At 34.1% G+C, this 26,199-nt stretch overlaps 4 protein-coding genes across 4 annotated transcripts; all 4 read left to right on the top strand.

Moving 5' to 3' along the window:
• The first annotated feature begins 1,377 nt into the window (after positions 1–1,377).
• Positions 1,378–4,048, top strand: LOC133793624 (probable glycosyltransferase At5g11130). Its single transcript, XM_062230935.1, has 3 exons — positions 1,378–1,599; positions 1,876–2,048; positions 2,998–4,048. Exons 1-3 carry the CDS (start codon positions 1,378–1,380, stop codon positions 4,046–4,048), a joined length of 1,446 nt encoding a protein of 481 aa, XP_062086919.1.
• Positions 4,049–11,052: 7,004 nt separating this feature from the next.
• LOC133794148 (endonuclease 4-like) lies at positions 11,053–14,715 on the top strand. The gene is made up of 9 exons (XM_062231344.1): positions 11,053–11,383; positions 11,819–11,993; positions 12,498–12,605; positions 12,688–12,743; positions 13,114–13,197; positions 13,302–13,394; positions 13,681–13,748; positions 14,065–14,138; positions 14,332–14,715. The coding sequence occupies exons 1-9, from the start codon at positions 11,270–11,272 to the stop codon at positions 14,454–14,456; spliced, it is 897 nt and encodes a 298-aa protein (XP_062087328.1). The 5' UTR covers positions 11,053–11,269; the 3' UTR covers positions 14,457–14,715.
• Positions 14,716–14,812: 97 nt separating this feature from the next.
• On the top strand, positions 14,813–18,789 carry LOC133794147 (endonuclease 1). Its single transcript, XM_062231343.1, has 9 exons — positions 14,813–15,027; positions 16,435–16,615; positions 16,690–16,797; positions 16,913–16,968; positions 17,057–17,140; positions 17,297–17,392; positions 17,495–17,559; positions 17,670–17,743; positions 18,252–18,789. Exons 1-9 carry the CDS (start codon positions 14,914–14,916, stop codon positions 18,374–18,376), a joined length of 903 nt encoding a protein of 300 aa, XP_062087327.1. The 5' UTR covers positions 14,813–14,913; the 3' UTR covers positions 18,377–18,789.
• A 2,808-nt stretch (positions 18,790–21,597) lies between these two features.
• On the top strand, positions 21,598–24,645 carry LOC133794145 (internal alternative NAD(P)H-ubiquinone oxidoreductase A1, mitochondrial-like). Its single transcript, XM_062231342.1, has 8 exons — positions 21,598–22,323; positions 22,416–22,629; positions 22,831–22,991; positions 23,084–23,149; positions 23,248–23,411; positions 23,499–23,613; positions 23,921–24,100; positions 24,195–24,645. Exons 1-8 carry the CDS (start codon positions 21,715–21,717, stop codon positions 24,348–24,350), a joined length of 1,665 nt encoding a protein of 554 aa, XP_062087326.1. The 5' UTR covers positions 21,598–21,714; the 3' UTR covers positions 24,351–24,645.
• The last annotated feature ends 1,554 nt before the right edge of the window (positions 24,646–26,199 follow it).

The raw sequence follows: 26,199 nt of genomic DNA, 5'->3' as shown, positions 1-26,199 counted from the left end.
TCCCATTCCAAGCACAGCCCTCAACTCAAATCCCACCAGTGCAGTCCGTAAGAGAGAGTAAGGCCCAACCGAAAATACCATCAGATTCAGACCGTTTGAGAGTATGTGGCCCACTTGAATCTATGGACACCGAGGTCCAAACCCATGGGCCGAAAGAAAAGAGGAAGCCCAAATTCCATTTCAAAAACGCTGCAACCCTCGGAGCAAGAGCTTCTTCAGTCAGATAAATCTTGAAAGCAAACACAAATATTTGTCCCATAAAAAACCTCTATATATTTCTTGTTAGAAAATGCTTGCTGGACCCCAACAAAGCCCTTCTCCAAAACTCAAACTGAAGAATAAATGTCAAGTGAACAAGGCCAACGAGGACCAACCTCATTTTATTCCCAAAAGTATTGTTATTTGGTATCTTAAGGTGTCCAATAACACATGAGTTAACATCATATGGTTGGTTAGCGATATCACATAATATTTATTAAATTTAAATGTATCAAACCTAATATTGAATTGTACCAACAGTGTTACACCATCTCCTTATAGTGTTGGACACTAATAATGCCCTTAGTAATTCTCCATTAAAAATCTCCCATAATCATTAGTCCAAAACATACATTTCTTTTACTCCAAGTTTTGCATATATAATGCCCAATTTGGAAATAAGAGCTCTTGTTAGCTATGTTTTCTCCACCACAATTGTGTATGAAAAGAAACATTATACAATGAGTGTTGCTATTTGGCAACTTAAGATGCCGAACACCACATAAAGTGACACTTATAATTGATTAGCGATACCTCATAATATTTATTAAATTCAAATGTGTGAGACTCGATATTACATTGGACCAACAGCGACATACAATTTCCTGGTAGTGTTGGACACCGACAGCGCCCCTTAGCATTTCTCCTATACAATACATGGGCGCATACGACAATTTAAACATAAAATAATAAAGAAATTGACGTTTAGTTCCTCATAATAATCTTTATCCTCAATATACGTTCTTGCATGGTAACCAGACTATCCCATTTTCTATTTGCTTACGTGGTAATCCAACAGAACTACGGAACATGGGAATCAGCATGGGGAGGAGTACATGGGATTCCATTCTAAGAGGAAGTAGCTAGAGAGTGACCAACTCATGAGAAACAAAATCTTCTACATTACTGGAACTTAGTTCTATAATGATTAATATTCTGACTCTTTCCAAGGGAAGGGATTCTCTCTCATTTATATAAACAGTTATATTTTATAATTATATAAACACTCACGAGCTTTCCATCGAGTCTTCTCTTCGCCCTCACCACCCTATAAACCCTAGTCAACCCAAATATTTAAAGAACTTAATTTGTTCACATATATTTTTATAGAGTGGCCATATGGGTGAATTCAATTGCACCAGCCTGCTTTTTCTGTACCCTACCATTTTTCTTATCCTCCTCTTCTCTGCAATAAATCACCATTATTATTCCAGTTTGATCTTTGATTTTCCATCTATTTTACAGTCCGATCAGCCGCCCAAGTCCGGTGGACCCGGCAACATTACTATCGGTCTCTTTCCCGACGAGAAGAAAGAAATTAAGAACACCAGTAACACTACTGTAAGTACTCTCATCTTGATTGGATCTTGAATTTTATATATGAAGAAGAAAGTTTTTTTAAGAGAGAGAAGATTGGATAAATAATGAAAGAAAATATTTTCTTAGACATTATTTCTAGAAAAGGAATTTTTTATTATTTTTTTTTGTTTAAATTCAATAAGATCCGAAGAAAGTGTAGGTTAATTATGTATTTTCGTCAATATATTTATTTGTAGGGAAAACAAAAAGTATTAATATGGATTTTATTAAGTTATGTTTTTGTTATTTTTAAATTAGGTTACTCAAATAAAAAGGAAAAGTGGTGATAAATTTGAGAAAGTGGAAGCGGGTTTGGCGAGAGCTAGAGCTGCCATAAGAAAAGCGAGTCGAACAAGAACGTATACATCGTACAAGGAAGAGAGTTTTGTCCCAAGAGGACTCGCTTACCTTAATCCTTATGCCTTCCATCAGTTAAGATTATTTTTCTCATATTATTACTACGACATTTTACTTAAATTTTTGTGCAATAATTAGCCAATATTAATTAATTATTATTAGTTGTTACGATCAAAGCAGTGATAGACATGAATTGGTAATTATGTGCGGTGGATTGAATTTGAAAAAGAACAAAAATAATAAGAGTGTTGTTATTTGGTACTTTATAATTGGTTAGCAACTTTTATTAAATTTAAATAAGTGAGATCAGATATTAGATTGCACCAATAATAACATGTTACATACTTGGGATATTGGACACCAGTGGAAACCTAGCAATTCTCAAGTAATAATAACATATATTGATGAAACTAATTAATTAAAGCATTTTCTAGTCCAAACACGACTTAAGTTCTATATATGGCATTGATTGTAGCCTATCTTAACTTTTCTTGCATTTATGATATTATAGATTTGGAATTTTGTGAATTAAATTGTTTTCAAATTTGTACTATACCACGTTTCCTTTACTGCAAACTAGGTAATATAACAATAAGAAGTTAATTTATTAATTATATATATAGTTAACCAAATTTTTTTGTATGAAAGGATAGTTATAATATGTATCTAGCTAATTTTTAAAAAAATTTGAATAATTTACACTGTGGAAATCAATTTTTTTTTTCAAGTTGTATAAAAAAATTTAAGACATGTATTATTTCTGGTTCTGACGTGATAAATTATTTGAAATTTTTCACAAATTTGTAAGATGACGGTTATATCTATAGAAATACCGAAAATAGAAAACGCTCCTACCCGGACAAAAGTGAGTCTTGCTTAAAAAAATTCCATATATATCCAAAAGAGATAGTATATAGGTCATGAAAGTGCCACCAATTTGTGACTACTTTGGATGTTTTGTTTTGATATAACATTTGTTCTTATTATGTATAAGTAGCTTGATCTGTTTTCGGTGAGCTGCAGGAGCCACATTGAAATGGAAAAGAGATTCCGAGTGTGGGCATACAAGGAAGGAGAAGCGCCACTCTTTCACATGGGGCCGATGAACGACATATACGCCACAGAAGGGATTGTGATCAGTGAATTCGAGAGCCAAACAAGCCCATTTTCAGCTCAGAATCCCGACGACGACGATGATGATCATCATGCTCTTGCATTTTTCATTCCCGTCAGTGTCGTTTCCATAGTAGAATACGTCTACAAACCCTACAACAACTACTCACGAATAAGGCTTCAAAGCCTTGTCGAGGATTACATCGACATCGTCTCCAGCAGATACCCTTACTGGAACCGAAGCAACGGAGCTGACCACTTCATGGTAGCTTGTCACGATTGGGCACCAGATGTCTCGAGAGGCCACCGAAAGCCTCATCTTTTCAAGAACTTCATTAGAGTACTCTGCAATGCCAATTCTTCCGAGGGTTTCGAGCCAATCCGAGATGTCTCGCTACCTGAAATCAACCTCGGTAAAGGCATAACGGGTTTACCGGACCCTGGCTTTATTCAACCGCCGAATAACCGTACCACGCTAGCCTTCTTCGCCGGCGGTCCACATGGGTTTGTGAGAAAAGAACTGTTCAAGCACTGGAAAGAAAAAGACGATGAGGAGGAGATTCAAGTCCACGAGTACCTTCCGAAAACTTTAAACTACAAAGAGCTAATGGGAAAGAGCAAGTTCTGCTTGTGCCCTAGTGGGTACGAAGTTGCTAGCCCTAGAGTGGTGGAGTCCATATACGCAGGGTGTGTTCCGGTCATAATTTCTCCAGACTATGTTCTACCCTTCAGCGATGTTCTGGATTGGACTAAGTTTTCGGTACATGTTCCATTTGAAAAGATTTCGGAGATAAAGACGATTTTGAAAGGGATTTCTAGTGATGAGTATTTGGCAATGCAACGAAGAGTTATCCAAGTTCAACGACATTTTGTTCATAATCGCCCAGCTAAGCCCTTTGATTTTATGCATATGATTATGCACTCTGTTTGGCTCAGGAGACTCAACGTTAGGTTATTCTAGCTTGGTTTCATCACCTATATATATATATATATTTAGGCTTAATTCATATACTGTATCATTCTAGTTAAATACATATATTACATCATTGACTGAGATATTGTTGATGTTTGACTTTGATATATTTTTTTAAATACAGTCTTCTCAATGTTTCCTACCTATGTAGGTGGTACTAGCAATTATGATTTGATGATTTGACAATATATTGACTTGGTATAATAAGTCACCAACAAGTAAATATTTTTTTTCTACATTAATTTTGAATTTAATTAATTTTTTTTGCTATAATTAATGATATTTCGAACCAATGAGAAACAATGGCTATATTTTGAAATTAACATGCATTTGAAAAATAAAAAACTTACAATATTATATTTTCATAATAAATACACGTTTTTCATCAGGTAATCTTTTCAAAAATTTGAAAAAAATCAAAATTTTCTTTTAGAAATATTAATTAACAACTATAAATATGGATTATTAATCTTAATCCAATAGTTAACATTAAAGTAACCATCCATGGGTAGTAATCATTAAGAGTGCACCCATACAAATATATAGTACACCATTATTTTTTATTATTTAAAATAATTAGCAATAATATTAAAAACTGTAGTCATTTTTTTGTTACATTAATTAATATCCATCCATTTTGATAGGCCCAAGGGACTTGCAATACAAAAATAATGACCTAAAATTGGATAGCCTCATTCCATATAATTGGCAGTGAATAAACATAATCAATTTGCCTTGTTTTTATTTTGTGGATATTTCTCTTTGTTACAACTTAATATATAATAACCAAGTACATACATTCAAATTTGAAATAAGTAATATTATTTTAATTCAACTAAAAGAATATATACATATGAAGGCATTACTTTAAAGATATGTTTAGAATTTAAAAGTAGTATAATTTATAAAATATTTGGGTGGTTATTTTTTAACTTTACTTTACAAAATGTTTGGATATTTCTTATTGATTTTAAAATTTCTTATTATAAATAAAACTTAATAGTAGAAAAAATAATTATATTAAAAATTAATATATATATATATATTAAAATCTACTCTTAATCATTATGTAATGTTTTGGCATGCACAAATCTGCTCTTCTTTATTTTATTTCCCCTTCAACCGAAGTAACATAATGTAAGCCAATAATATATTAATATTTATTTATATATATTTTAAATGAATTATAGCAATTAGTAATCTCACTTTTAATTGGAAAGAAATTAAAGATAAATTATAAACACAAGTTATATAACTCCTTAATTTTGTTTCCCTATAATTTTACGAAACTACCTGACAACATTTTTAATGCAAGATGTAAATTTTATGCCAAATTTGACACAAAAAATAAGTCAATGTTATATTTGACTCAATATTTATGATTGCGTTCCAACGCACAAGATTTAAATTAACTAAAAAAGTTAACAATTTATTTCATATTTATTGATAATATATAAAAATTAACAATTTTTATATTTTTTTATTGTAAAAAAAGTAATTATTAATCATTAATTAATAAATTAGTGATAATATAGTAAATAAAATAGTGACATTAATTATTGTGCTAAATTTAGTCCATGCTATATTTGACACAACTTTTAGCGTGAGATAATGTTAGAGTTGAGTCTGAGTGTGAACACTCTAGTGAGGCACCAATTCTGTTATAACAGAATCTGTTATTTGTTTTAGTTACCTTGCTCTGTTTTGTAACAAATTCGGTTGTAACAGATTCTCAGGTACTAGCTTAGCTTATATTTATATTGATTTGAGTCTCATCCTTTTCGGTTGAGCTCTCCATTTTCTACTCATTTTACTTCTCTCTCTAAGTCTTGTTTAGCCATTGTTACTGGTTCTGTTCTTGAGTTCAGTGAACTCTGTTATGGTATCAGAGATTCCTGCCATGGCTTCAGACGGATCCGTCGCCAATCAAAACGCTCCACCAGTTCCTCCACCTGTTGTTCCCGTTGCAGCTCCTCCTCCGGCAGCCGATCCTGTTGGCCTTCCCAATAATAATCTCCTTCCGCTTAATCTTCGATTAGATCGCACAAACTACTCCTACTGGAGAGCTCTTGTTCTTGCTGCAACACGTGCGTACAATCTTGATGGCTACATTCTTGGCACAAATCCCTCTCCACCAATCACTCTTGCAGGTAATGCTCTTAATCCTGCTTATTCCCAATGGCTTCGCTTTGATCAATTTCTCATGCATTGGATGATGAACTCCGTGACTGAGGTAATGCTTGGACATGTGATCAACTGCCGCACTTCTGCTGAGATCTGGAATGTTTTTGCTCGACTATTTGTTACCAAATCAAAGGCTCGACTTCTACAGATCAAAGGCCTTCTTCAATCGACAAAGAAAGGCTCATCCTCCATTGATGAGTATATCTTGAAGATGAAACAATATGCCGATGCTCTTGCTGAAGCTGGTGAATCGATCTCTGATGACAGTCTCTGTCTCTATATTCTTGGAGGCCTTGGTCCTGAATTCGAAGCTACGGTTGTTAATCTTACAAATCGATCTGAGCCTCTCAACATTCAGGATGTGCAGTTCAGTCTACACAGTCAGGAAATGCGTCTCCAACAACTCACCAGCTCTACTCTAGACAATGTTCAGGCCAATTTTGCCACCTTGTCTCTCCGAGGAAATAGTCGAGGCTATGGTCGTGGTAATCGTGGATTCTATCGTGGTGGCCGGTCTTCTAATGCTGGACGAAACTTTGGCCGTGGAAGCAAGCTGGTATGTCAACTGTGTGGTAGACCTGGCCATGCTGTTCAGAAATGTTATCATAGGTTTGATGTCCACTACACTGGCGCTTCCACTACCACCGATACCTCTCCATCTACTTCAGCTGATTCACCTCAAGCTTATATCACTGAATCACACATTCCAGATGCTTCCTCGAGTGCCTGGTACTTGGATAGTGGAGCAACTAATCACATGGCCAATGATTCTCAGCAGTTGTCTCACAAGGTGGATTACAAAGGCAAAGCTAAAGTTGTTGTAGGTAATGGTCACTCTGTCCCTATATTGCATATTGGTTCTAATTCAGTCACAACCTTTAATTCCAACCAATCTTTACTTCTAAAAGACATTCTTCATGTCCCAAGTCTTACTAAGAATCTACTTAGTATCTCTCAATTCACCACAGATAACAATGTTGTCTTGGAATTTGACTCTTCTTGTTGTCTTATAAAGGACAAGACCACGAGGCGTGTACTTCTTCGGGGTTCCCTCAGTGATGGTCTCTACAAGCTTCAAGTCTCACCATCTGTCCCCAATGTTGTTTTCAGTCCTCCACCACAGTCAATAACCAAAGCATCATGTAATACTACAGTTTTAAACTGTACAACCACAAGTAATCCTGTAAGAGAAAAGTCTCAAGCTGCTTCTGTCTGGCATCGCAGACTTGGACACCCCTCCCCGTCTGTCTTAGCAAAGATTTTGTCTGTAGTATCACCCTCTGTTAAGTGTAATGCAATTGATTTTTGTGATGCTTGCCAAATAGGCAAGTTGCATCAGTTTAGTTTTAAAAGCTCAAATAATAAAACTACTCACCCTTTTGAGTTAGTTCACTCAGATGTTTGGGGTCCATCTTTCCATACTTCCATGGATGGCTACAAGTACTATGTAAGCTTTGTTGATGATTTTACTAAATTTGTATGGCTGTTTCCTATGCAAACAAAGTCTGAAGTTTCACTCATTTTTAAACAATTCAATGCTTTTGTAGAAAGAATGTTTCAGTCAAAGATAAAAAGTATCCAAACTGACTTAGGAACCGAGTATAAACCATTGTATTCACTGTTTAAAAATCTGGGCATTCAAAGAAGAAATTCCTGTCCTCATACTCATCAACAACAAGGCCGTGTTGAAAGAAAACATCGGCATGTTGTTGATATCGGCCTCACTCTTCTTGCTCAAGCCAACATGCCTCTCACGTTTTGGTGGGAAGCTTTTACTTCAGCTGCGTATCTCATTAACAGATTACCTACACCAGTTCTTGATTTTGTTTCACCCTATGAGATGTTATTTCATCATCCTCCAGACTATAACATGCTCAAAGTCTTTGGTTGCTCTTGTTTTCCCTTACTTCGTCCGTATCAACATCATAAAGTTGCTTTTCGGTCTACCAAATGTGTATTCATTGGTTACAGCATTAATCAAAAGGGATATAGGTGTTTGCATAGTAGTGGTCGGGTCTATGTTGCTAGGAGTGTCACATTTAATGAGTCTGAATTTCACTATTCATCTCTGTTTCCTCAACAGTCTACTTCTACCATTAGTTCCACACAATTTATTGATGTTAATGCGTACAAAGTTCCCCTTCCTACTCCCTCTACTGTCATTCGCAGTACTTCTCTTCCCACTGTTCCATCTTCAGTGTCCCATACTTCTCCTCAGTCATCACCTGTTTCTTCCTCACCAACTCTGTCCTCTAATATTCATAACTCAGCTGATTCTACCCAATCCTTACGTGAGTCTGTTCCACATGTCTCTCATATTCCCATTGACAACTTAGCTGCCCCTTTGCCTATTCCATCTACTGTTCAGAATACTCATTCCATGGTAACTAGGTCCAAAGTTGGAACTTTCAAACCAAAAGCCTATCTCACTAATCTCTCATCTGAATTAGAACCAATAAATGTTAAGCATGCTCTTGCTAATCCTAACTGGAGACAAGCTATGCAGAGAGAGTTTCAGGCTTTACACAACAACAACACTTGGACTTTGGTTCCCTCTACACCAGATATGACTGTGGTGACAAACAAGTGGATTTTTCGTGTTAAGCATAATGCAGATGGGACCATAAGTCGATACAAAGCTCGACTTGTAGCTAGAGGTTTTCAACAGACTCCAGGATTGGATTTCCTTGAGACATACAGTCCAGTTATCAAGCCGTGCACTATAAGGGTCATTTTTACTCTTGCAGCTACTTTTGGTTGGGAAATACAACAGGTTGATGTGAATAATGCCTTCTTAAATGGAGAGCTTCATGAGACAGTCTATATGCATCAACCACAAGGCTTTGTTAGCTCTCAATTTCCAAATCATGTTTGCAAACTTAATAAGGCTTTGTATGGCCTTAAACAAGCTCCAAGAGCTTGGTTTGAAAAGCTCAAACACTCATTGTTACTGTGGGGATTTACCAACTCCAAATCAGATTCCAGTTTATTCTATTCTCGTAGGAGTGGCCAGTTGATACTTATTTTGGTTTATGTTGATGATATCCTCATCACTGGAGGTGATTCGGTGCAAGTTCACAAGCTCATCAAGGATTTGAACAACCAGTTTGCTTTGAAAGTCCTTGGTCCTGTTCATTTCTTTCTCGGTTTTGAAGTATACAGAGATACTTCAGGTATTTACTTAAATCAGAGAAAGTACATTAAGGATATTCTTCATAAAACAAACATGTCTGAGGCCAAAGTTCAACCCACTCCTATGTGTCCGAGCACCAAACTCAGTTTACAAACTGGTACTCTCTTAGATGACCCTTTCATATACAGAAGTGTAGTTGGGGCTCTTCAGTATCTAACTTTGACAAGGCCTGACATAGCCTTCTCTGTAAATCGTCTCAGTCAGTTTCTCAAAGCCCCTACCACCGCACACTGGTCTGCCTGCAAGAGAGTTCTTCGTTATTTGGTTGGTACTCCCACTCTTGGTCTACATTTCAAACCAGCCCCTGTTTTTGATCTTCAAGGATATACTGATGCTGATTGGGCTGGTTGTGTTGATGACCGTAAATCCACCTCAGGTTATTGCATGTTTCTTGGTGGTAATTTGATCAGTTGGTCCTCCAAGAAACAAAACGTTATTGCTCGGTCTAGCACGGAATCTGAGTACAGGTCTCTTGCCTTAGCTACTGCTGAGTTAATTTGGCTTCAGTCTCTGCTTAGTGAAGTTGGTCTCACATTACCTCACTGTCCGGTTCTTTGGTGTGATAACATGGGAGCTGGTTCTTTGGCCTCAAATCCATTTTTCCACGCTCGGACGAAACATATCGAAATTGACTTACACTTTGTCAGAGATCGAGTTATTGCAAAGCAACTTGAAGTTCGTTACGTTGATTCTGCTTACCAGATAGCTGATTTGCTCACGAAGCCTTTGCATATTTCTCAGTTCCATTTTCTTTGTGACAAGTTAACACTTAGATCATCTTCGTGTAACTTGAGGGGGGATGTTAGAGTTGAGTCTGAGTGTGAACACTCTAGTGAGGCACCAATTCTGTTATAACAGAATCTGTTATTTGTTTTAGTTACCTTGCTCTGTTTTGTAACAAATTCGGTTGTAACAGATTCTCAGCTACTAGCTTAGCTTATATTTATATTGATTTGAGTCTCATCCTTTTCGGTTGAGCTCTCCATTTTCTACTCATTTTACTTCTCTCTCTAAGTCTTGTTTAGCCATTGTTACTGGTTCTGTTCTTGAGTTCAGTGAACTCTGTTAGATAAACTTAATACATTTAACACAACATTAATAAAGCAAAGTTATTAATTTTGGTTGTGTTTGGTAAAAAAATTATTTTTGAATTTTTTAAACATAAAAATAGAAATATTATTTTATTTTTGTTTTTTTATTTTTAAAAGATAAAAATATATTTGATAATTATTTTTGTTTTTTATTTTTAAACATAAAAAATAATAAATACATTTGATAATTTTTATTTTTATTTTTTGTTTAATAATATGAGGTGTTAATTTAAAAAAAAAAAAAAAGTAAAAGTCGCAAACAATTTAAAAAAATTTTAAAAGTGAAAAAATTTAATTTTAAAAATTTTAATTAAAATTTTAAAAAATAATAAATTAAAATAAAATTACCAAACTTGTTAAATTATTAATTAATAAAATAATAATTTTTTTTTTAATTGTCACCAAACATCACATATGTTTTTTTCTATTTTTTTTCACATCTTTCATTGATTGTCCTTTTCTCAATTTCAAATCAAAGTTTAAAGCTTTTTTATTCGATGAACTTTTTTTCTCTTTTCTCGACTAGTTTTAATATTTATTTGTAAAACAGCTGTTGAAATCGAATTTTTGACATTGATTATTTTGGAGAAAAAAAATTATCAAAGTAAAAAATCAATTAAAAAAAATGGGCGACTTTCATCAAATTTTAGAATCCATCGTGGTTAGGCTAAAACCCCAGTAAAATTACATCACCAGAGATCATCTGTGCTCAATCACATCTTTCCATCTTTGTTTGGAGATATGCACGGATCTGGGTTATGGTTTCCCTGGAGGGAACTTGTTTTTCTGCTATTGATTCCAGGAATACTGGGTTGGGGAAAGGAGGGTCACTATGCTACTTGTAAGATTGCAGAGGTGAGTCTCTCTTCTCTAACTGCTGTAGTTGACTCTGCATTTCTGATATTAGATTGATGATTTGGGGATAAAGATTATGTGGGACTGATATTTGGGGGAAAAACAAAGTAGTGATTTTTCTCTCACCATTTGTCAACATTAATTTCTTTATTATTATTATTATTAAAATTATCGTATGCGTCCATGTATAATGTTTCTTTTCAAACACAATTGTATTGGAGAGAATAATGCTCTTATTTCCAAATTGAGCATTATGCTAAACTTTTGAGTAGAAATATACGATTTTGACTTCCTGGGAGATTTTTAAAGAGATGGGTTGACCTGACATTTATGCTTCAGTTTGTTTTGAGAGAGGTTTTGTTGGCTCCTGCAAGCATTTTCTGATAAGAAATATATAGAGGTTTTTTATGAGACAAAATTTGTTTTTGCTTTCAGGGTTATCTAACTGAAGAAGCTCTAGCTGCTGTGAAACAATTGCTTCCTGATTCCGCTGAAGGTGATTTTCCTTCAGTTTGTTCTTGGCCCGATGAGATTCGATTTCACTATCGATGGAGCAGTGCTTTACACTACATTGATACACCTGATTATAGGTGTAACTATGAATACTGCAGTAAGTAGCTAGCTTTCTGATTGTTAAATCATGCTAATTTTTTAACACTTCGAATTGCATTTGTTGCCAATTGCTTACATGACCAGACTATGACCAGACTGTGGTACAGAGTTTTGTGAACCTTTCATTGAAATTCTTATTGTTTGCTATTGTTGGGGGTTACTTCTTTGTGAATTAAGCAGTTTACTTGATGAATTACCCTGCGTGGACCTTTCTGTAGTGGCTATGCTGGAAGTAAATCTGAGACTTACTTAGTAGGTGGGAAGGTTGATAAGCATAGATGGTGGGACTGTCATGTGGAGATAAATAAAGCTGAGGATAGTCTCTTAAGGAATATGCAAATGAGATGTTGATAAAGATGCAAGTCTAAATTTTGAAAAATCGAATTTTAATTGGATGATATTTAAGACATGATTAAACTACCTACCAATATCAGTAGATTTCCCTTTTAATATTTATGCTTAACTTTCTATTTTAAAAAAAATCTTATTCTCTTCATGTTAGGAGACTGCCATGACTCTGCTGGACGTAAAGATAGATGCGTTACTGGGGCAATTTATAACTATACCATGCAGCTACTGGATTATCAGGACTCCTCCGTAGAATCAAATTGTGAGCACCTTTGTTACACCCATATAAATTATAAAGAAAAATAAATAAATAATATCCTGATCATGTCTTTTTTTTACGGCAGACAATTTAACAGAGGCACTTATGTTCTTGTCTCATTTTATTGGGGATGTCCATCAGGTTTGCTCTTCCTAAAAATTCATCAAAACTTTAAACTGTACCAAACTGAGTATATAATGTCAAATTATTGGAAACGATAGTTACCAATTCTAACCTTTCTCCATTGTACTTTGCTTGTAAAAAGGAGTTGTATACTCGGTGATAACATGTGTTTAACTGGGGAGTTGCATTTTGGTTGGATTAGATTTTTCTTTTTCCGTCATAGTAGCTTTGGTTGATAAAATGTTATACATGTTAATTTGAAAAAGTAACTATTAAATGACATGTTCTTTCTAATTTTCTTCCCTGCTTAATTGCTTGACTTCTGAATCAAGCTAAACATATCTGATGGTTAACATTCATATATTCTGAACTTTCTGTTGTACGGCAGCCTCTGCATGTTGGTTTCACTGGAGATTTAGGTGGGAACACAATAACAGTACGATGGTACCGTAGAAAAACAAACCTCCATCATGTAAGGGCTGTTTCTTGATTAACTCACATTCATGAGGGCTAGAATTGTACATATCATCGTAGTCCATATGTTATGAGACTCATTCATATTTGGTTTTGTTCCAGGTATGGGATACCATGATTATTGATTCTGCTTTGAAGACATTCTATAATTCAGACCTCACAAGCATGATACAGGCCATTCAACAAAATATTACTGTATGCTACTCTCTTTTTCCCTTGATAGGTTCATGTCTTTGAATCTTCTTCTTACCCAGTTTACATATGTTTGATTTATGTATGCAGTTGAGATTAAGATTTATCCTTTTTCAGGTTACCCTGGGACATTTATTTTAATGTGTACATTTTCTTTTTCAACAAGATAGAGTGTACAAAATGTACTTATTCTCAAGACCATTGGCCAGACTGAGTGCAACTTGATGTTTGAATGTGCTTAGTTTTCTTTTAATCATAACTTTATTCTACTTGTTTTAAATTTACACAGAATGGTGGGTTAAATGATGCGTCTTCTTGGGCAATTTGTGCAAATAATCACACGGTTTGTCCAGAGCCGTAAGTTCATGCTCTTTTCTGGTCTATTCCATATTGGTACCTTTTTGTTGTTCACAGTAACTTTGTTTGCACTGCTTGATTACTACATCCAATGTTCACTTCGACCAAAGATCAACCACACCATGACTTGGATGAAAATTAACCAGAAAGTTACACTATTCAGTCCCATCTATTAAGCCACAATTGAAATCTACATTGAAAATTTTAACCTGGGTTTTGTTTATGTGCACCTGCATGTGTGCAAAAATCTTATCCATTTATCCCTCGAGCAAACGCGGAGTTCTTGGGTATGATAAAATTGCTATTGATTTTTCAGGTATGCCTCTGAAAGCATAAGTGCAGCATGCAAGTTTGCTTACAGAAATGCCACACCAGGAAGCACTCTAGGAGGTATCTTGTACTATTCTAATTAAATTTTGCTCTTTGTTTGTCAGTAGATCATTAAAGCTAGCCCTTAGAAGTGCTAATGTGATAAGCAACAAATGTAATCATTTCACTACAAGATATCTATTAATGGTGTACCGTGTCATCATCATCATCATCATCATGATCATCTAATTCTTTGTTTCTTTTGTTGTTTTAGATGATTACTTTCTTTCTCGGCTTCCCATTGTGGAGAAGAGACTAGCTCAAGGTGGGGTCCGCTTGGCTGGTACCCTTAACCGAATATTCTCTTCACATGAAAAAATTGCTGAAGCAAGAAGATAGGAGAACGGCAACCATTTCAGGACAGTTGTATCATCAGATAAGAAGTGGATTCCCATTGGTTAGGTTTGTTTATAGCTAGAACTTCCCCATACGTTAGACATTTCAAAGTACTCAACCAATAGCTATTAACTTCCATGTCGTCAACTCTTTGAAGAAAAGAGAAATAAAGAAAGAACCACATTTTCTATTATTTATTTGTAATTAATTGTCCATGCTTGACTTCTAACCCAATTAATAAAATTGATGATGCTTCTACTTATATCCCAGAATATGCTCCCATATTGCTTGTGCTATAAGTAACATGAAACTTAAAGTATTGGAAATATTCAACTTGCACTCAATTAAGACCTCAGAAAGAGTTTTTTTTATATAGTTGCAACTACTACTTGTGTAGAATCATATCTTCTGTTTTATCATATTCATATTGGAGAATCAAGGTTGAGAAAAGCTGAAACCAATGGATAGATATAGTTTTGGGTTAGTTTTGGTGCTGGCCCTTGCTTCAATTACAGTTCCAAGTGCTCATGGTTGGAGTAAAGAGGGTCATACTATGACGTGTCAGATAGCCCAGGTAAAGTTTCTTCAACTTTTTCTCTTTTGAATAGCTTTGTACGAGTTTGTTAGCTATACAAGGCAAGACATCAATTCTTGGACTTTGTCAACATTTTGTTACAAGACTTCTGGGTCTTACAAGAGTAAAAAGTGCCAACTTGTTATTTTCATGTCTTTTGAATTATGTCCTCGTGCTTGGTACTATTGAGATTATACATAGTTTAGCAAAAATTGCACTTTCTCTATATGATTTAGTTAATTTAGTTGGAATAAATACATCAACCCATCTTTGCCTATTGTGTACTCAACGATTCACGCTACTGGACAGAGTTGTTTTTAAATATTATTATATATAAATTGGGTAGTATATATAAATTGGGTAGGTAACTATTTAGTATCTTCTGTTTTTTCAAAGTATTATTTTGGTACTCTCTGTTTTCAATAATGTTCATATGGTACTTTGTATTTTAAAATCGTACATATTTAGTACTCTAAACTCAAATTTAATTAATAAAATTTTACCAATTTAATCAAACTGTTGTCAATTATGTAAGTTGTAAATTTAAATTTAATTACTTAATTACATATAATTGATGACAGTTTGATTATATTAACAAAATTTTATCTATCAAATCTAAGTGTAAGGTATTAAATATGTATAATTTTAAAATACAAGATAACATATCAGTATTATTGAAAAGAGAGTACCAAAATGATACTTTACAAAGGATACCAAATGAGTAAATTCTCATATAAATTTTAAAAAGCTTGCTATATTGTAAGTTACATTAATCAATTTCAGGTTTGAAACCACTATCTTTATCTTGTCGTTTCAAGTTTATATTGATTTTTTTGATAAATTATTTTTTTTGTTAAGTATAATACAATCTGTATTATATATCTCATGTAAAATAAAATTAAAATTGAAAAAGTACAAATTTAAAAATTTAATATAATGCTTATATTATGTCTTTTGTCAATATATATAGTGCACTTTAATAATCGATATAGGGACTCCATTTATTAAAAATAATTAAATTAAATTTATTCTTAAATTTCAATCATTTTATGTTAACATTTTTATTAAAAAAAATTTACTTTTTTTTTGACAAATTTAAAACTTTTACTTTAATTCATATGTATTTTTTTTATTTTTTATGTCTAAATATTTAAACTATATTTTATTTATATGTATTTTTTTTTTAGAATATGAAAAGGAGGATTTTTTTTAAAAATGAGCATAGATTTATAGAAAAAATATATTTTATATTTATTTTTATTAAAAATAGAGTCTTAATCAATTTTTTTTTGAGGAACAGTCTTTATAAAAATTTGGATATTAATATAATATAAAAATATATTATAATAAGAAAAGGATAATTTTGGAACAGTTTTGCCCTTATCAATTGTGTTTCCGGTGGAACAGGCACTGCTAGATTCGGAGGCAGCCGAAGCTGTTCGAAATCTGCTACCTGACTACGTCAATGGCGATTTATCGGCCCTCTGCGTTTGGCCCGATCAAGTCCGCCACTGGTACCGATACCGCTGGACTAGCCCTCTTCACTTCATTGACACCCCCGACCAAGCTTGCTCCTTCGACTATTCCAGTAAGCCTAAAAACCCTAACCCCTCTTTTTCAATTCAAATTAATGAAGATAATAATCATCGTCTTGGGACTTAGGGGACTGCCATGATCAACATGGGTTGGAGAACATGTGTGTTGCTGGTGCGATCCAGAATTTCACTTCTCAGCTCTCGCATTACCGCGAAGGAACCTCCGATCGCCGATGTAAGGAAGCCCTCACTCATAAGTGTACATTTCTTTGTTTTGTAGCCATAATTTTTTATGTTGAAGTTTGGAGATTCATTTTGTTTTGTTGGATTACTTTCTTTTTTATTTGCAGATAATATGACTGAGGCCTTGTTGTTCCTATCTCATTTCATGGGAGATATTCACCAGGTCTGCGGAAATTAATTCATTCGTGATAGAAAATGCAAATTAATCACATTATACGAAAACCAATTTGTGTTATATTTCATTTTCTCAGCCAATGCATGTTGGATTTACTACTGATGAAGGAGGAAACACCATTAATCTACGCTGGTTCAGACACAAATCCAATTTGCACCATGTATGTAATATTTCCTTTAATCTCAATATTATAGTATATAATTAACTATTCATATATATACTTAAATATACAAGTAATTTAGTTAAGTAGATGTTTATAAAGCATTAAAGTTGCTATTCCTTGAAATCATGACCAACTTTTCTTTACAATGCGAAGGTATGGGATAGAGAGATTATACTGACTGCTCTAAAAGATTATTATGAAAAGAATACGGACCTTCTCCTACAAGACATTAAGGGAAACTACACTGATGTAAGACCAATAACTGTACTAAGTTTCATTATATAAGCTCAATTGAAAATTCAAGTTTAATGTTTCAAATTCATAGTTTTGACTTTTGTGTATGATGCACAGGGAGTGTGGTCTGATGATGTTTCTTCTTGGGAACATTGTGATGATCTTGCTTCATGTATAAACAAGTTAGTATTTTATCCTACTCTCTCGTCTTTCTACTCTCTTTTTCTCTTGTCTTTCTCCTAGGCTCATACATCATACAAAATAAGTTTTGATTTTGGATTTTTTTTTCTAGATTCGCCGTTGAGAGCATAAACATAGCTTGCAAATGGGGTTACAAAGACGTTGAACCCGGTGTTACTCTTGCAGGTATAAATGCGCTACTAGTCCGGCAATAAGTACTTTATTATCTTAAGTTCATGGTCTAGGGTTAAACCTTAAAAATAGTTATCAAATAATGCTATCACTGACAAGTTTCCGTTCGACCCTTTTATTTCCAAGTACTCTTTGTTCAAAAAAATTAAGGAAATAGTTATGATGCATGATTGGTTATAGTGAATTCTCATAGGTACCCTGAATCATTAGTATTTTTCTTCTGTCAATAATAAATGAGTGACGTGAAGAAAAAAAAGAAAAAAAACTCAATTGTGATATAAGCCATTTTTATATATGCTTACATATGCTTGTTTTGGATCTGAATAAAAATTCTGAAGAAAAAGATCGCTATATGGTGATGTTTTATCGGTAGATTTTTATATGAGACCAGCATGCTAACTTTGGTTGGTATCAGTTGAAAATAAAAACAGAGCAATATTGCGTTTGTGTAATATGTGGACCGAATAATAATTTATGTTGCACATTTTGTGTATTTCTGCAGACGATTACTTTGATTCCAGGATGCCAATTCTAATGAAACGCATAGCACAGGGTGGAGTACGATTAGCCATGATTTTGAACCGGGTTTTAGGTGAGTCCGACGAAGGACTCGCCACGCCAACTTAACCAACTGACAATAGTGACAGAAGAAGATCATATCTGGACATTCATCGAACTTTTTCTTTGGTTTAAAATTAAACCACCCCAAAGTTTAGCTGACCAGGTATATAGTGTCTACATTGGTTTAGTTATGTTGTAACCCCCCTTGTAACTTGTAAGTTGCAATGTCACTGTTAATTCCCAACTATTAGTAACAGATTGTATAATTCTTAGCTTTGATAAAACAATCTTGATTTCTCAAATGAAGGTGGTTGACCAGGTCACAACCATAGATCTTGAGAAAATATCTGATAACTTCTGAAATATGTATTAAAACATTGAAGGAGTACATAACAATTATTATGAAACGTTTGGCAATCAAATGTCATAATTTAAGAAAAGTATTAAAAGGCGGCTCCAACATTGCGGGCCAAGGGTAAGTCTTATTCAACGCTCACTGTAACATTCTAAGTTTTGTTTGAATTTATTTTTTTCCAACTTAGTTACTGTGTGTAATGTATTTTATTGAATACCAGAAGGTGCATAATTAACATATGATTCTAGGCTAAAAAGGATATAGATACAAATAAATGGAATTGAACACCCAAAAAATGTTAAATTTTCGTAAAGACCATTGACTCGAGTCAATATTAAAGAAAGAAGGATGATAAGTGCATTTAAATATTACACACAGTAATGCAGCAGTTTAGTTTAGCCAATCACATTTATTAAAATTGAGACCTACTATTTTAACACATCATTGCTCAAATTCCATAAATATATAGATGAGAAATTCAATATCGAATCTCATAATTTAATTTAATAATTATTATGAGATATTGCTAACTAATTATAAGGTGTGACAAGAATCATGAGACTTCATCTAAAAACCAATTGACGATTAGTAGAGTTACACATGTTCTTATTAATGACTCAATATTCTTACACTTATTCTATGTGGGACACAATAGTCTAATATACCCCCTCAAGATTGTGGCAATTTTTCGCTCACCAATCTTGAATCACCTGATCACAAGTGGCCCATTTTTTTTTCAGCTCGCTTATTTTTTTTGGATCTCAAGTGTCTTTTTTACACTATGCAGATCTCAGATCTCAAGTGTCTTTTTGCACTATGCGGATCTTTTGCGGCTTGACTCACTCTTTTTGAATTGGTGTGGATCGAATGCCCGCTAGGGAATTGGCTATTGATACTATGACAAGAATCATGAGGCTCTATCTAAAAACCAATTGGTGATTAGTGGAGTTACACATGTTCTTATTAATGATTCAATATTCTTACTCTTATTCCATGTGAGACACAATAGTCTAATAAAGTGTTACCTCTTACGGTGTTAGACATCTTAAGGTACCAATAGCAACACCACCTCATATGGTTGGATACCAAGGCAGCCATTTGCAAAGGTCAAAACTACCCTCCTACTCACGAATCTGAGAAGGGTGAAAAGGTCAAAAAGGGTGAAAAATTCCCGTTTTGGCTTGCGGTAATAGTGTAGAGAATTGGCATTTGCCAACCCAGCAAAGAAAAAGAATATACAACGTATCTCAGCATAGCATTGCTTCCTTCCTCGAACCGCGGACTCTATTTTTCCAAAATGTCAATAATATAAATAGAATTCTCCTGATTCTCAACTGACTTTCTTGAGTAGCAAGTCGACATCTTTGATTTTATTTTTTTCTCTTTCCATTAATATATTGTATTGCATTGAGCAAAAAGTTTTTATTTATTATTGGCTCCTAACTATTACCTTAATCTCACTTTACCCCTCAATTTCAGAATTGTCTATATTATTGCACCCAATATTTTATTGTCTCTCATTTTGCCCCTTCTCATTATCATTTTTATTATTACAAATAGATGGAAAAAAAATTATGTGTTTATCTCCTGAACTAACTTAAGAACTTTAAAACGTCGAAAAAAAACGTAAGATGAAGTTTTAAAAATATATTTTATGCATTTTACTTGAACTAAATAAATTCTCTTTTAATAGTTGAAATATATAAAAATCATTTCGCCAATTAAGCGGAAACAATTTATTTTTATTTACTAAAATTACCATGTTGATATATTATTTCAACAGTGATTCAAATACAATTTGCTATTTTGTAAAACTATTTTATAATTCTTTTTTTTTTATATATATGTATAAATAAAAGTATTCTACATTAATAAAAGTTGTTGAGGATCACCAAGTATTACAAATGAGAAAAAAAAAATTCAACATTATTCTTAAAGTAAATCATGACCGCAAGAAAATTACAATTTAGTTTTCTTAGTTGATGAAATATAACTACTATTCACCTAGCTCTTAAAAAATGTCTAAAATATTATTGTTAAAAGTTATATATATATATATGATGTTTTTCATTTGTTTTTTCTTTAAAATAAGACATTATGATATATTATCTTCCAAATATGAACACTATTATTATTTAGGAGCTAATATTATTTTTTAAAATATATTTCAAGGCCTATACTTGCCTTTGAATCATTAATTTACATCAGAAAAAGTGACCCCCCCAAAGAAAAGAGACCAAAAAAGTTTCTAAGTGTAGAAGTAAAATGTTTTCAAAGTTGAGGGTTCAATATGAAATTAGAGTAATAGTAACCTAATTACATAACCTATATAGCCAGCTTTCTTCTCTCATCAAGTGCTCCATAAATTTTGGAAAATACGCTCTCTGTTCCAAGCTTGAAGACAAACTCTTCTGCTTCCAGAAAAGTAACGTTCTCAAACCTCAGGCTTTTCGAAATCACATTTTGTTCATTTTTGTACTTCTGCTGTATGTTTTGGTCAATCAAAGAAAGCAATTTATGTTATTCTCTTTCAGGCTATTAAAATTTTGTCTGTCTGAAACTCTGCAGGTAGTATAGTTCTTCTTTCTTCGTTTTCACTTTCATTATTAATAAGATCTGTTCAGTTTGAAGCTTGTTCCATCCAAGGTTGGTCTTTATATCAAAATACATTTTTCTTGTGACAATCAAATAACGTTAAAACTTGTGTGTTTCATCACTTTCATTTCTTTTTACAGAACTTTACGAAGTGTTTTCTCTTTGTTTCTGCCACTGGTTTATGAGCATAGCGAAGTTATATTTTGTTTTTTTCTTGTCGATTATTCTTCGAATGGACCGTTTTTGTTTTCTTGATATATATATATATTTATATATATATATATATATTTCTGTAATTATTATTATTTCATTTGGACTTATTAAGTTCCTATTGTGTATTCCCGTTACCTATATATAACTCTGATTTGCAATGTTCTCTCATTTTATAGGTGAATATTCAAAGCAATAGCTTGATCTAAAAGCTGAATTCAATTCGAAAAATAAGGTTGGATTCATGGCATCCAGTCTTGTCTCAAGAACTAAACCTCTGAGCATGGCATTGACTAGAACGAGTAGAAGTAGCCTTAGAAGATCAGAAGGTGCCATTCAAAACATGTTCAATGAGGAACTACATACAGAAACATATGCCTCACCCTCCATTCCAAATGCCACCGCACATGGAAAATTCTCATACTTTTCTAACATTAAAAGGGAAAACCATATGAGTTTGTGGAGCAGGGGAATAAGGGTCACCCCACATTACCAGCATCCTACGGCAGAGAGAATTGTAGAGGAATCAGATTCAGAGTACGAGGCAACAACCAAGTATCCAGGACTCGAAGCAACCAGACCAAGTGAAAAGCCGAGGGTGGTTGTCCTTGGCACTGGTTGGGCTGCTTGTAGATTCCTCAAAGGACTGGACACAAATGTTTTTGATGTCGTCTGCATATCACCGAGGAACCACATGGTGTTCACTCCTTTGCTTGCTTCAACATGTGTTGGAACATTGGAATTTCGCTCGGTGGCTGAACCTGTTAGTCGAATTCAGTCTGCATTGGCGTCCAATCCCAGTTCCTATTTCTACTTGGCTTCTTGCAGTGGCGTTGATACAGACAAACATGAGGTTTGTGAATGTTTTAAACTAAGTACCATAAATTGAGATGAAGATCTAGTCATATAAAGAATTAAAGGGTTTGATGGAGTTGTGCGTTGTAGGTGTATTGTGAGACGGTTAGCAACGGTGGATTGTCAAATGAGCCTTACCGTTTCAAAGTGGCTTATGACAAGCTCGTCATTGCTGCTGGAGCTGCGCCATTGACATTTGGTATCAAGGGTGTGAAGGAACATGCTTTTTTCCTTCGTGAAGTAAACCATGCCCAAGAAATTAGGAAGAAGCTCCTATTGAACCTGATGCTTTCTGAAAATCCAGGTGAGTTGTCATCTGCAAGAAAATTTAGAACTTCTTGAGACTTCGTTCTGTTCTAGTTTTTGTCTCCAAACTATAGGTTATGAATCAGAGATTAAGGCTATATAAATTGAACTCTAACTTGTTATCGATGATAAAGATTGTGCTATAATGTAATGTTGTCCAATTGCTAGAGATATGATCTTAAAAGTTAATGCATTGCAGGAATATCTGAAGAGGAAAAGAAACGACTTCTGCACTGTGTTGTGATTGGTGGTGGTCCTACGGGGGTGGAGTTCAGTGGTGAATTGAGTGATTTTATAATGAGAGACGTTCGAGAAAGGTACAGCCATGTTAAGGACTACGTCAAAGTAACCCTTATTGAGGTACTTGTTCATGTTTTCGTCTTTTAAATTTGATAAACCAGTATACTAGAAGAACAGGAAATATGAGGTCCTTGACTATGTTTATTGCACAGGCAAATGAAATTCTATCGTCCTTTGATGTGGGGCTAAGACAGTATGCAACAAACCACTTGACCAAAGTAAGTTATTACCACATGCTATTTGATTGCCTAGATTTCTCTCCTGGTATTTCTTTGAGTTTAGTATGATGACATTTATAATATTTTTCTCTTTTCAGTCTGGTGTTCGCCTAATGCGTGGTGTAGTGAAAGAAGTACATCAGAAAAACATAGTTCTCAACGATGGAACTGATGTTCCGTATGGCCTTCTGGTGTGGTCAACAGGGGTTGGACCATCAGACTTTGTGAAATCACTTCATCTTCCCAACTCCCCTGGTGGAAGGTACTAATAATATGCACCATGAATCCTCTTCTTGTAATATGTTAATAAGAATGTTACTAACTCATTAATGTATATTGAGTCTTAAAGGATTGGTGTGGACGAATGGTTGAGGGTGCCTTCTGCGGAAGATGTGTTTGCACTCGGAGACTGTGCTGGTTTTCTTGAACAGACGGGAAGGCCAGTACTTCCAGCTTTAGCTCAGGTTAGGATTCTTATCTCCCCCTCTAAATAAATCTCATTGACTTTTGGGTTTGGAAATTTTGGAAAAATGTTAACACTTGTCACTAAGTTCAGATGAGTTTGAATATCTATTATGTTGAAATGAGAAAAGACTACCTTTTTACATTGACACAACCCTTTATTCAGAAGTTGACACATTTCATAACTTGTGCCTGAAAACACATGAAACAACAAGAGACTTAAAACTTGAATGAACGATGCTTATGTATCATTGTACAACAATCCAAGGCTTAGACTTAACCAGTTTCACATTGTTTTCATCTGAATAGGTTGCAGAACGCCAGGGAAAATTTCTAGTGGAATTGTTTAACAGGATTGGGAAGCAGAATGGTGGCAAGGCCTTCTCGGCCAGTGACATCCCATTTGGGGACCCTTTTGTGTACAAACACCTTGGAAGTATGGCCACGGTTGGAAGATATAAGGCTCTGGTTGATCTACGGCAGTCTAAGGTAATCTCATTCTCAGATCTCCAATCTTCATAGACTATGTATTATGTCATTTAAAGAGGGTTTTGGCCTTAATTTGACTAGTTTTTTATGGCAGGACGCAAAGGGTGTCTCCCTTGCTGGATTCCTTAGCTGGCTGATCTGGCGCTCTGCCTATCTTACACGTGTCATCAGCTGGAGGAACAGGTTTTACGTGGCAGTGAACTGGGGAACCACGCTGGTATTTGGCAGAGACAACTCCAGAATTGGTTAAACGAGCTTCGTATACTATATACTGATAATAATTGTATTGAATCAAGTTATGTGGGTCATGAATTTTGATATCTTAATTTATTACCCAAATTTATGTTGATTGGACCAACTCATTGATCCTGGAAAATTAATGGGGGGGTTGGAATGATTTGAGCAAAATTAATCAACTCTGTTGAATACTACTACCTTTCTACAATATGAAGATTAATATAGGATTGTTTTATTTTTCACCTCAATTGATTTAGTTCAAATGGTCTCAAGGATCACAGCTCCTAATATTATGAGATTTTGGAGTCTATAATCCCTAATCTAAACAAAAACTAGCATAAATAATCATATAAATTTTGTAGCTTTTCAAGTAGTAAATATAACCCAGAAGGCAGATTCTTATGATTCATTCACATTTCAAACGAACCCAACTTGGATCCACATATGAATCACTATTACAAGAAAGAGGTTCACAGTAAAATCATCTGGATATGTATCCTTAAAAAGAACACAAACCAGAGTTCATTATCGAAAACCCACACAAAATTTCATCACGAACAACAATTAAAAAAAAATGAAATTTTAGAAGGATCAAAACTCTTCTAACCTAAAAAACTACAAAAAAAAAAAAAAAATTTACAGCCTCCCAGTTACAAAAACATCAAAAACAGCTTGCAACTCTTGAGATTCAGTCTCTCTCTCTCTCTCCTGACTTTGGTCACTGAATAAGTTACCAAAGTTGGGTTCGAAAGCTCATCTAGGCGCTAGCTACGTGAGAATTACCAATGCAACGGCCATTGAGGGAGAAAACCGAAGAGAAAGAATGGAGCAGAACCGCCACAACAGTGATCGTCACTTGACCCCTCTTGGGAATCAGACGCCCAGAAAGCCTCTGGTTCAGATTCACACCTTCGATCAAAGCCCTCTTCGCATCAGCCATTCTGCAATCTGGTTTGGTCCCCCGAACTCTTCTGGGTATACAAAAATTTGAATTGGACAGAGGAAAAGAACACACAAATGGAAGTTGAAGAACTTGGAAGAGGTGGCTAAAATTGGTATGGCTTTCATATCCATGTGCCCGCCTATTTATGCAGAGAAAAAAGTAATAAAATAAATAAATAAATAGCTGGCATGTGATTTTCTTCTTTATTTTTATTTATTAATTAGAATTCAAAGTCGTTTTCTCGAGTGAAATTTAGCTTTCTATGCTCATAGTTTTTGACTGATTGTTGACTACGATGACCTTTCCAAGATCTAACAACCTAATTATTAATGTTTTGTCCTTTTTGGGTGGCCGGTGTTCATAAATTTATGCTTTAATGGCATTTTTTTGTTTCTTCTACTCTTTGCCAGAAGCTTGATTGAAAGTGGGCTACAACTTACAATATAGTGCAATCTTAATTATGAGATAATTTTTAGGTGTATTCATTTTTAACCAAAAATAGTAGCACTAGAAAACGTGACATGACTTTCGATTATATCAAGGTACGTTTGTAACTATATAATTATTTTATTATTTAATAATTATTTATGAATTCTTAATATTATTATATTCAATTCTTATGAAACTACGAGAATGTGTAATTAATATTCGTCAATTAAATCTAATTATAATGTTACTGTGTAATTACATGATCAGACAAATACGTAAATTTGAGTGATTACTCTGAATTATTTTCAATTACAATCACAGAATGACTTTTCAAACACACCTTAAATTTCAAAATTAACTCATATAGGTTGCTTTCAAAAATCAAGTTGTTAACAATTAAATAGTTAGTATTTCGTTCTTTATATAATTTTGTATTTATTAAAATGTAGTGATATCCTTTTAATGAAATTGAACTTCATAAGTAGTACAA

This window comes from Humulus lupulus, chromosome 8 (genome assembly GCF_963169125.1).
Source record: "Humulus lupulus chromosome 8, drHumLupu1.1, whole genome shotgun sequence".
NCBI lineage: Eukaryota > Viridiplantae > Streptophyta > Magnoliopsida > Rosales > Cannabaceae > Humulus > Humulus lupulus.
The sequence above is the reverse complement of the archived record's forward strand: the minus strand, read 5'-3'. Positions and strand labels throughout refer to the sequence as shown.